Genomic DNA, 12885 nt, shown 5'->3' with positions numbered 1-12885 from the left:
CTCTGTAGACCAGGCAGGCCTCAAACTCAGAAATCCGCCTGCCTCTGCCTCCCAAGTGCTGAGATTAAAGGTATGTGCCACCACCGCCTGGAGATAATATAGGTCTTAAAGAAAAATTATTGAAATAAAGTTGGCTTGATGTAAAGTTGGCCATTCTAAAATAAAGAATTCAATAACATTTAGTACACTCAAAACCTTATGTAACAATAACTTCTACCTGGTTCTAAAATACTTTCACCATCTCAAGAGAGGATGATAGCCATCAAGCAGTTGTTCTCTGCCCCTTGTCCCCATCTTCCAGACACCTGACAACCATAAATCTTCATTCTATCTCTTTGGAATTTAACTCTAGAAATGTCAAATAAATACTGTCATACTGTCTTCGTTTCTGCCTTTGACTTAACATACTTTTTTTGAGATTCATCCATGTTCTGACATGTTTTAGTATTTCATCCCTTTGTATAGCTAAATAGTAGTACATCACACCACTATCTAGAATTGTTGCAACTGTGATTTACAGTGCCTGGGTTTCAAGGCCCGGTGTTTCTTCAGCACTAAATTCACCAGTTATTCTTCACTAAAGAATATCCTGATCCCAATTTATCACTTTTAAAAGCCTCCAAAGCCTTACTTCAATATAAAATGGTTTCTTTACCATCTTCTGACTGAAGTCCTTTTCAGGCAACAGTAATCCTTGGCATGTCATGTGAAGGCTCATGGACAACACACTTTCTCTATGTGAGCTCTTGAGTAGGCTGCACGCTGTCAGAGAAACATCTCTTGCTTCCTATGGAATGTTGGCCTTCTTTGCCTCAGTCCACCTTTGCTTCCATGGGTTCTAACTATTCTCTCTCTCTCCCTAATTGGAAATATCATTTACTGCATGAGTCTTGTGAGCTTTCCTTTGGTCTACATAAAAATGAACTGAATTCTAAATCTCTCCTCCCATTTCTTAACAATAAACATTATGATTCTTACCATAGGATGACTGTAGGGAATATTTTCCCAGAACATTTGACTTCTTAGTCTATTCATCCAAAGTAGAAATGGAATTTGAAAGACATGTGTTTGAATTTATTTGTGTGTTTATTTGTTTGTTTGTCTACTTACTTGCTGAGATAGTGTCTCATTGTCTAGCCTTGGATGGCTTGGAACTTCCTATGTATACCAAAGCTGGTGTCAGACTCACAAAGATCCACTTGCCTCGGCTTTCTACCACAGAGTTTTGCATGTTACTACCACACCTGGCACTGACTAAATTTTCTAAAACTCACATTAGAAAAAGTACAAACAAGGAATTTTAATTTATGTATTTTAACTTAATACATCCAAAATAGCATTTCAACATGGGATTGGTGTTAAGAAATTATTAGTGTAGGATATATGTACATACGTAGACTTTGCAAGCATCATTTGCAAGCATCATTTTCATTAGATGAGATCAGATCTTTCCCCCAAAACATAGTCTTATTACTCACAGAAGACTTTTTCAGTAGTTCAGCCTCAAAAGCCCTCTTTTTAGGTAAAATATTAGAGAAAAATCCCAACAAATATAACAGAGTGGGGGAAGGAATGGAATACCAACTCAGCCTCCTTCAGCCAGTCCCCTGAAAAGCCCGCTGGAAGTTCTATGCAGATTAGTTAAGAAAACTTCTGGCAAAGTAGTCAGCACGGATGCTTCTATTGAACCACTAAGACTTCTAATGTCCCAGCAACCCCCTGGCCTGGCCTCTACAGACGCTCAGTTGTCAGCTGACTTCCTGATCCCTCATGTTTTCCTCATTCTCACTATTTCCTCTGCTAAGAATGCCTTCTCACTTTGCTCTGCTGCATAAATGCTTCCCATGCCAAACTCAATCCCTGCTTCCTTCACAGAGCTTTCTCAATTTCTCCGCACATGTATCTCCCCACTCTTCCAATGCCTCGTACCTTTGCGTTGAGTGGCGATCATTTCTCCGCACATGTATCTCCCCACTCTTCCAATGCCTCGTACCTTTGTGTTGAGTGGCGATCATTTCTCCGCACATGTATCTCCCCACTCTTCCAATGTCTCGTACCTTTGTGTTGAGTGGCGATCATTTCTCCGCACATGTATCTCCCCACTCTTCCAATGTCTCGTACCTTTGTGTTGAGTGGCGATCATTTCTCTAAATTTCTTCTCACAAGCCCAGCTTCTTCAACAGAGCCTTAAAGCAGCTCCATATCCAGGCTTGACTCAGAGAACAACTGTGTGATAGAATCAGCTTTTCTCTTTGGGCAGTCATGACATCTAGAAACCTGTCCTCTTCAGGTTTGCATGTAACTTCTATCTGTTCTTAAGTTCTAGACCCTCCTGTGCTATGTTGTTGCCAAGTGCTAAAACATCAAAACAAAGAAAACATAGATGGTCTGCCGGTGTTGTGCCGTTTTTGCTCCTTATTTAAATTCACATAAGGCTGGAATATTTCACGTTGTATCCAATTGTTTAAATGAAAAGCAAACACTTCAGGGGAAAAAAAAAACTCTCCAATACCCAGTTTTGTAAAAGAGCTATATCCCAGATCTACTTGTTTTAAAACCTGACGAAGTTATATAAATTAGTTAAGTCTTGCCTATCTGAATGTCATTATCAGTAAAATCGAAAGATCTGAAGTTGCAGTTCAGCTAACACATGTCTCTCTTCCTCCTTTCTCCCGGCCTCCACCTCTTTCTTTAAACCAGGTTACCACGATGCCCACCTTGTGATCCGCTGGTTCTGGGCTGCAGTGGAACGCTTCAATAACGAGCAGAGACTGAGGCTACTTCAGTTTGTGACAGGAACATCAAGTGTGCCCTACGAAGGCTTTGCAGCTCTGAGGGGAAGCAATGGGCTTCGACGTTTCTGCATAGAAAAGTGGGGGAAGATTACATCTCTTCCCAGGTACAGAGCTCCTGCCAACCTTCATGAACTCTGCAGAGAAAAAGCATGCTTTACTATTTGAGTTCTGAGTCATTTTTTAATTTTTTTGTTTTTTTTTATTTTATTTTATTTATTTTTTTCTTTTTTTTTCTGAGTCTTTTAAGATAGAATTTTTGCTTGTCACACAGAGTACTGTTATTTGTGCTACTAAAGATGAAAGTAAGAAGCCTCTAAGACTTGGATTGAGACTGTATTTTTAGTGAAGTTTTAGTTGTTGATCATATGTGAGCTGCAATACCCAATGTGCCAATAATGGTAGACTGCCAGTCCATCCAAAAGTTAACTTGAATACTCTTTAGGCAATGGTGGAGGCAAAGTCATTACTGTAAAAATGCTGGAAATGCAAAGTAACCCCACTGACATAGAGCATACACCTATAGTTACATATTTCTGTATATATCATATTTTTCCAGTGACTTTTAAAATATGTGGAAATGGGATCATGTATATTCATGGGTCTTTACAGTGATTTCTACACAGTACTCTATTTAAAACCTATTGTGTTATAAATTTAAAAAAAAAGTCACTTTAAACTTCCTACCCCATGAGATTCAGTGCCAAGTCTTAAATGGCTTCTTGACAAACATAAGAAAATATGAATTCTATGGTATTTAGATAAGAATGGCCCTCATAAACTTATCTGTTTGAATATTTGTCCCCTAGTTAGTAGAACTGTTTGGAAAGGATTAGGAGGTGTGGTCTTGTTGGAAGAAGTATTTGACATACTTCAATGGAGTGGGCTTGGCAGTTTTAAAAACCTATACCAGGCCCAGTTACACTCTCTATCTCTGCCTGCTGCCTACAGATCAGGATATAAAGCTCTCAGATACTACTCTAATGCCCTACTTGTCTGCTTCCTATCATGATGATTATGAACTAACCCCTCTAAAACGGAAAGGAACCCCCAATTAAAAGCTTTATTTTATAAGAGTTACTTTGATCATAGTGTTAACTGAACAGTACCAGACACTTATTATCATCTTTTCAAATTTTCTAATTTAAAAAGATATATAGTTGATACAGATTTATCTTAATATGGTCATTACTGTAGTAAATTATTAGATAAATTAATCTAAAAGGAAGAGATGCTATGACTGATTAGTCCTGTAACGTTGGTTTTATGAGTATATCATGATGGGAAGTGTAAAAAAAAAATCCAGTTTACCTCATGCCTCAGAGGGAAGGAGGGTTTAAAGAAAGGATAGAGAACGGAGAAAGGAAAAGAAAAGAAGAAAGAGAAATAGCCAAGGGTCTGTTTGAGGAAATGTCACTAATAACCTACCTCCTCTCAGAACATTCCACATCTTAAAGCTCTCATTGCTTCCCAATGATATCACTGCTGAACTCAAATCTTTAACATTTAAGCCTTTGGGGAAGTGCTATATACAAACTATAACAGCACCAAAATACCTTTGCTAAATTCATATAATTAAAAGATTTTGGTCTGGAGAGATGGTTCAGCAGTTAAGAGCACTGGCTGCCTTTTCAGAGGTCCTGAGTTCTGTTCCCAGCAACTACATGGTGGCTCACGATCATGTAAAATATGATCTGATGCCCTCTTCTGGCATAAAGGTGTACATCCAGATAGAGCACTCATATACATAAAATTAATTAATTAAGTAATTAATTAGAAAATACTTAATGAAGTCTAGTTTTCATCTAATTTTCCCAGACTTCTTGCTTTCCTCGGGACAGTTCATATACTGTTGAGTGTTTCGTGATTCTGGAACTGAGAAGATCTCACCAAATGTCTGCTCACCACATATAGGAAACTTACAGTAGACCAAAGCAATGATGCCAACAAAGTCCAGCTTTGTGAACCAATAAATTTTATTGGAGATACTTAGAGGCATATGAACAAGAGGTTACTTACAGGAACAGAAATGACTCCTACAGCTGCATCACCTAAAACCTACTTCCGAATGGCTCACCAAAGCTAGGAATGTGGAGTGCACAACATGCATGCAGTTCAGTAGGCCGGAAAGTGTCTGTTCTAGGTATCTCGTTAGTATGGGCCACTTCTGGGCATGTTGGCTGATCTGAGAACACCTCTTGGCAGTCCTTAATGTTTGCCTCAGTCTCAGGGAGTTCCTGAAGCTTTTGAGTTGTATACTTCCTGCGGTTTAAAGAGTTTTCCTGCAGGGATGAATGTATATTCTCCCTTTAGAATTTTAATTTTATTATTTAATTAAAATATTATTACATCATTTCCCTCCCTCCTTTCCTTTCTCCAAGCCCCATGGTCTTCCCCTCTCCCTCTCAGATTCATGGTTTTTTGTTTTTCTTTGTTACTGTTAAATACACACACACACACACACACACACACACACAGAGAGAGAGAGAGAGAGAGAGAGAGAGAGAGAGAGATCATATATATAGAAATATAACCTCCTGAGTTTATTTAGTGTTGCTTGTATATGCATGATTTCAGGGCTGACCACTTGGTATTAGGTAATCAACTAGAAGTCTCATCCCTGGAGAAGGCTAATTGTCCTTTCAACAGTCCTAGTTACATGTAGTTATTTATCTAGGGCTGAGGCCCTGTGAGCTTTTCCCATTCTGTGTTACTATGTCTATTGGCATTGTTCTTGTTCAGATCTTAGCTTCCCTCTAAGACAGAATGTTTTGTTTCAGGGAAAATTACTATACAACAATGAGTACTAGTAATATTTACCAATTTACCAATTGTTTAATAACAATTGAAAGTAGTTTTCCGGCTTTCCTATACTAGTTTTAGCCATCAAGACAAAAGGTATTAGCTTTGTGGTTCCTCTGAGAGCTGAAAGACTGAAAACATAAATCAGCACACATCTATCTTAATGATAGATTTTGATAGTGAAGTTATTTAGAAACATTCTGGTTTTATTTTAGGAAATTATCATTTGGGTCATCATTCAATATCAGCCTACCCCTATAAGTCTATAGTATGAAGAGAAGAACTTATTGTAGAGGGAAATACAGACCAGAGATAACTAATTACAACATAAGGGAGAATCAGAGGAATTAAAAGTGCTTAAAGCAATGTGATATGAGAGTGTGAATCAGAGTTTTAATCCTGATTAACTACTCAGAGAAAATGCTTCAAAGCAACTTGCATTTGGTGGACATTAAAGGATAGAATAGAGAAAAAGTCTAGGCTGGGAGAGCAATATTATCTAGTTATGGATGGAGCAAATACCAGCATATGCTCAGAAAGAAGTATTGAGCCAACAGAGGACAAAATGTCCTAAGAAATGTCGAAGGATGAGATGGTAACTATTGACTACTTGGGAATTTGAATAGCCTCTGAGAATTCAAGGATGTCTCAAGATAAAGTAAAGGTAGGAAGACACACCCTAAATATATGCAGCATCATTCCATGGGTTGGGGTTTTGGATTAAATAAAGACAAGACAGTTCTCCTGCTTCTTGACTGTGAATGTCATATGGCTGTCCACCTCATTACTATTATCATGTCTCCCTTACCAGGATAGACTGTACCTCCACACTGAGACAACATAGACTGCCTCTTCCTCATTCCTTTTGCCATATGTTTTGTCACAGCAACAGAAAATAAATTAATATACAGAGAGGATGTGAAGAGAAAGATACTTTGGTATCTTTCACCAAGGAATGAGCCTCTGCTTTATGCTTTAGGAAATGTCATTGCTTTTGTTACCAAGGAGACACAGATTAAATGCAATATACATATTTTCTTTGAATATATATTAGTACTGTTAGCTCTTACTTTACTACCTAATTATGTCAGCCACAATCCAATGGATTTTCTACTTTCTGCCTTTCTAAACACCAAGAAAATCACTATAATCATTGTCCTGATCAATTCTCTGACTTTTTAGTTAAAACATTTTTTATAATAACTAAAATACTTATCTTTTTCTTGAAGTGATCTAGGTCTTTCTGATACTTAAGTAATCACAGAGCTCTGCTAATATCTATTTGTTTTCATGGTTTTCCTCCAAATCAAGTCCTTCCAGCCTACAGTAAGACATTCTATTGTCTTGTGCAGGCACTTGGGGCTTGAAGAGGGAGAAGACAGGCAGGAAAGTGTGGTGTTGGGTGAACACAGGGATAAGGAGGGAGCTCCTTATCCAAAAGCAGGATTGGATGCTGGATAGACAAAAACCAACACCTTCTTCAGATTCTCCCCCAGCAGAAAACCCCACGTTCCTTCTTTCATCCCTCTTTCTTTAACTCCCAAAGAAGCAGCACTATCCTGAATCCTGAGCCCACACTCTAATTTGTCAGATCAAAGGTCTAGGTTATTAACACTTCCCCAAAGAATCTTGTAATTCAAACGCTAACATCCCAAATAAAACTCTGAGTGTTTAGTTTTATTTTATGGGGTGTTGTTGCTGTTGCTGTTGCTGCTGTTGCTGTTGTTGTTGTTGTGTTCATCTGATTTATTTTGTTTTGTTTTAGCTTAGTGTCTTTTTCTGTGCTGGTTGATATATAAACACAACTTCAACATACACTCACCCAACCTGGGAGGAAAAGGCATAAAATTAACTTCAAGCTGGACCAATACACTCTATTTCCTGCTTTGTCAAAAGACCAGAATCAAGAAACAAAGAGTTTCTGGCAGGAAACAAATACCAAGGAAAAATCTGTGTGGTTATGCCTCCTCTGCTCATTACTGAATTACCCACACAGGTGTTTCCTATACCATGTATTATCCATGTAAGAAGAAAGACATAGCTAATCTAGGACAGATACTGGCAAGTATGAGTCACCAGAATGAAACTCATTCTGAGCAAGGCTGCATGGATGACAGTGAAGTGAAGACTCCCCAGGCTTGGGGAAGGAGTGTCCTTGGGAGTGCGGCATGTAAGCTTCAGTTGATGTGTGTGCCAGTGGTATAGAGGAGTTAAACTTGTTTCCATAACACACATGGCATGGACAACTGGATCTCAGGAGTACAGGGTACCACTAGCTCCTCCAAGTAGATACTTGCGGTTTAACAAGGCCTAGAACTCACGACGGAGGTAAGGATGTTTTGGAATGATCCATTAGCACTAATAATGTCTCTGCCTTCTTCATATTATTTAAATTTCAAGTTAGGCTAATAGCATAGTCTTGACTGTTGGTTCTCTGCTGTGCTTGTAGTATAGTCTAGTTTTATTTACAAATAACAATTAACTGTTTCTATGCTTTGCCATTTGCAGTCTTTTTTGATTGACCAAAATCTTTGTCTGGCTCACTTTTGATTCCTCTTTTATGTCATCAATATAACCAAAAGTAGTCCTTAATATACCCTCACCAGTATTTTCTCCCCAACTCAGGGCACACACATGCTTCAACCGATTGGATCTCCCACCATATCCTTCATATTCCATGTTGTATGAAAAGCTGTTAACAGCAGTAGAAGAAACCAGCACCTTTGGACTTGAGTGAAGACATGGAACCTTTCCTGGCATTGTCCTGAACAGTGACGCCACCCTGTCTGGGATGACTTACTCCCCTCCTTTGACTTTGGTATTCCATGATTTTTATTTCAAAGCAAATTAGAATTGGCAAAAGCTGTGCATGAAGAATTGCCTTCTTCTAAGATCTAATCTTCAGGCTTATCTCCTCTGTTTCCAATGAACTGCTAGCCTGTATGCAATACTACAAAACAGCTGTCTCAAGGTCTGTGTATACCTCCACATACCTCCATTCCTAACAATGAAATATGAGCGCAAGTTATGCTACACTTGACGAAATGGTAATAAATGTTTACTTCCATTTCTATCATTTAAAGATAATTTGAGCTGTTAAGCATTCCATGCTTTTATATGCCCATGTCTTCCAAACAGAACCACCATTTCTCCTAATTTCTAGCAACTATTTCCAGACCTGGGAGCTGACTAATTTTTTTCCTCTCTATCTCTACACTTCCTATTCATTCTATCCAAATGGCACCCAAGGCCATACAGAAACTTTTTCTTCATTAAACTCATGAATCATAAGTGGTATCAGTCCCATCAGCCAGAACTAGCCTAGACATATGGTGCAAATATGAAACTTCCAGCAATTAACAACAGCAAGAATAAAAAGGTTATCAGTAAATCCAAGGGTTATATGGACTATGAACTCAACTTGAGTTCAGAAAAGTGTAGTGGGGAGCACCCTTCGTGAACCCTCACCACCCAAGAAGCACAAACTTGTGTACCATGTCCAAGGAGGAAATCCTAATTGCTGTAGATTGAAGGATGAGCCTTTACCTCTAATGCTGTCACCATAGAAAGTGATAAGGCACGCAGGAAAAAGGACAGGACATACGACACTTACTCCAATCCATGAGCTTTGTTTAATCTGTTCTCACACACATCGTCCAAATAAATCTCATGGCTTTGCTTGCAGCCACGTTTATTTACGTGATAGGCCAGTCTTTTGCTTCTTTTTAGCTTTGATACTTTTCTCACTCTTTTTTTCCTTTCTTTCCTTTTTTTAAGTCATGGTGTTCAAATTTTGTCACATCTGATGTTCACAGACACCACATACAAAGCTGCAGAGCACGATGGTGCTTGTTAAGGATCACGGGCAATATAAACTTCTCCTTCATCCATAGTGATTCTTCAAAGGCACGCCGACTTGTGTCCACAAAAAAAAAAAAAATCCATTTTTTTAAAGCATTCAGCAAAATATTTAAGAAAATGTGTTTTTAGAAAAACAATCGCAGGCTCCACAGACAGCCTGGCATCTTAAGTACATTTGAGATAAATCTAACCATAATGGTCATTTGCTATTTTTGTAACCATGTTATCTGTGTTGTCTGAAATATGACATAAATGAAAGTGGTTTTTCTTCACTGGGAAAAAGAAAAGCTAAAGAGACTGAACTATTTAAATCCTCATTGTTGTAGTCAACATAGTAAAATAAAAGGAAAAGTCTGAAAATTTAAAGTTAACTGATGATGAAGCCATGCCTCGTGGCTCGGAAGAGCAGTGTGTTTTGTTCCCACACATTAAAATATTTTCTTAGTAAAAATTATTCACAATGCCAAAACACTCTGTGTTCCTGTGTTTCTTTGTTAAGCAAGAAGTATATATGATACAAACTTAGTTTTCTATTGCTATCAAAAAAATAAGTTTTACTAAAAATGGGATGTACGTTGTATGAAACACAGCTTGAGGGGTGAGTAAAATTTGGCCCATATTTAAGTATCTGAAAAATAATTCCAAAGGAGCTGTTATTTATTAATGAACTCAGAACAAAAGCACTGCTAAAATCGTTTTCACTAAATCTTTGTCTTAGAATAGCATATTTAAGATTCACCTTATACATACATAAAAACTTGCAAAAAATTCAAGCATTCAAGTTTTTTATTACTTACTTGCCATACATTGAAAAAGGAGGATGTTGTTCAAGTGTAGAAAGCTGCTCCTGAAGAACTTTACAATTTGCAAAAATGAGGCAATCTATTAAATAGATTAGTATATAGTCTACAAACATATAGAAGGAAGAAATTATCTTAGAAATGAAACGTGAATAAGAAACTCAGATAAATGTGGTCTTTAATTAATTTTTAGTTATACTTCTACCCTAATGATAGGTTCTACATGAATCCCAACAGCAGAAGTATTTCTAATATATTCTTTTTAATTATTTGAAGATATTGCAATATATTTCAATCATATTCACCTAACACTTTTCTCCCTAACTACTTCTACATCCACTCCTCAATATTCAATTCCTTCTCAATGTCATGTCATCTTTTTTTAATGATCCATTGAGTCCAATTTGTGCTGTCTGTCCATATCTTAAATTAGTGCAAGGTCATCCCCTGGAAGATACACATACACACACACACACACACACACACACACACACACACACACACATATATATATATATATATATACACACACATATATATATACACACACACATATATATATATATATACACACACACATATATATATATATGATTTCCATAGCCCGCTGTAGTGGTACACCGTTATGGCATTAAAATGCCTTTAATCCCAGCACTTGGAAGGCAGAGGCAGACAGAGCTCTGTGAGTTCAAAGCTAGTCTGGTCAACAGAGCAAGTTCCAGGAACATGCAGAGTTACATAGTAAGACTCTGTTTTAAAAAAGAAAAAAAAAAAGAAAACAGTGAAAAAAGGAAACTGACTCTTAGCAGCTATTGGCTATCAATAGCTCCTCGGCTATGGCTGGGGACTTATGAACCCCTCTTCATATAGCAATAGTATTCTAAAAAAATTCAAAATGTCACCTATACTGACATCAAAGTTTCTGAGAGAATGTAAAGCTTGCTTCGTAGAGGCCAACACATGACTTCAGCCTTTCATGGAAGAAGAGAACTCAAAGGGAAGAGGAACTCAAAAGCTAGCCATGGAAAAATACTTTTTGCTTCATATATGAGACTTATTTTAAAAGTATGTATAATTCAATATATATGCATATGGACATATAACTATGTATGTTTATATGTGTATGTGTATACATTTACATGTAAGGAAAACACTGTATAAATAGTTTTCTATTGATTTCAATGGTTGGAGATAAATCACTTCAAATCCTATAGTTCTTTGGGTAACACAGATCTTTTGTGACCATATGTACTTCTTTGAAATTTTTTTCTCCATGAACTCAATTAGAAACTAATTACTTATAAGTCATAACCTCCCTAAAACAAGATTTTTTTATATCTAGTTTTATGAGTATAATAAAATACCTTTTGGGAGAAGACAAAAAAATTAAAAAGATTTAAAAATTATGTTACAATTTGAAAGAGACAATAGAGTATTATCATAATTTTATAGATAACACAAATATTCAATAACATGAAGATGACAATCTTCCCAATAGAAATTGAGTCATCAAAGTCAGAAGTACTCTAGAATACTGAGTTCTCTGTGACATCCTGTGTATATGAGTTCAAGAACATCCTGATGGTTTGCTACCATCATAGCACAAATACTTCAGGAAAGTTAATGAAAATAATCAAATGCTAAATGAGATTTTGGCAAGCTTTCATCATGAAATATTTAAATGGTTTTCCTGTTAATAATGAAGCTATATCATCCAACAGTAAGAATACTTGTATGGCAAGCCAGTGAGCTGAGTTTTCCACTAAACTTCTAACCCTATGCGGTCTCATCGATAGTTCATGTATCAAGCTACATGTCTGAAATTTGGGCTCAGAAAATTTCTAAGTTGCCACAAATGTTTTCCCAGTCAAGATGAAACACTTTCAAATGAAAGTAGTTAGAACTTTACATAACAAAATGTGGTGCTTTATTATTATTGTTGTTGTCGTTGTTATGATTATTATTATTACAATTATGTCTAACAGTGTTTATCATTAAAACTGCAATACTGTATCATAAATGTGCAGGATGACTATTCCAGCCATCACAAAGTCCAAAAGAGAAAGTATTATTTTCCTGTTAATGACATGTAGTCCCTTTGTTCTAGTAGATAAAAGGTGCCTAGAGGTAGTACATAGAGTAAATATTGTTCCGTTAGTCTATTTCCTGCAGCCTCCGTTATCTAAGGAAATGCCCATAAGATTGTGTTTACAAGTCTTTGTTCTAGTCAATAACATGAGACATCATATTACTGGGCTGATTTTGCTTACATCTACAAAAGAAATGTCATGTGATACTCAGGCCTCGCTTTCTCTTACATCATACATCTTCAAGGAATGTCAATAAACTCACTTTGGTATGGCACTGAGTATGCTTCTTATTGCAAAAAGAAGTAAGTCTATAGTAACAGACAAAATTCTAGATCAAGCTTGTGCTCCTGATGATTGGTGTAAGGAATAAAACAACACAGAAGGTTCTTAGCTTCCCCAGCAAACCAACCTCAGAGGAAAATTGTTATGTTCATAAACCCATGAAGAAATGAGCAGATTTTGAAACCATGTACATTCCTTATTTATGCCTATTAGACTTCCGCACAAACCATACGAGCCTCATTTCCAAAGTGTCCTTTA

At 36.9% G+C, this 12885-nt stretch overlaps 1 protein-coding gene across 5 annotated transcripts in view; it reads left to right on the top strand.

The window, feature by feature from the left end:
- Hecw1 (HECT, C2 and WW domain containing E3 ubiquitin protein ligase 1) overlaps positions 1-12619 on the top strand; it is a 361630-nt gene extending 349011 nt beyond the window's left edge. For all 5 annotated transcript variants that reach the window (XM_031359678.1, XM_031359677.1, XM_031359674.1 and 2 more), the window contains 2 exons: positions 2701-2899; positions 8220-12619. In XM_031359678.1, coding sequence (XP_031215538.1) covers positions 2701-2899; positions 8220-8331 — 311 coding nt within the window. In that variant the 3' untranslated portion in view covers positions 8332-12619. The remainder of the gene's footprint in view (positions 1-2700; positions 2900-8219) is intronic.
- Positions 12620-12885: the final 266 nt, after the last annotated feature.

The sequence above is a fragment of the Mastomys coucha genome, unplaced genomic scaffold, assembly GCF_008632895.1.
Source record: "Mastomys coucha isolate ucsf_1 unplaced genomic scaffold, UCSF_Mcou_1 pScaffold7, whole genome shotgun sequence".
Lineage (NCBI taxonomy): Eukaryota > Metazoa > Chordata > Mammalia > Rodentia > Muridae > Mastomys > Mastomys coucha.
The sequence above is the reverse complement of the archived record's forward strand: the minus strand, read 5'-3'. Positions and strand labels throughout refer to the sequence as shown.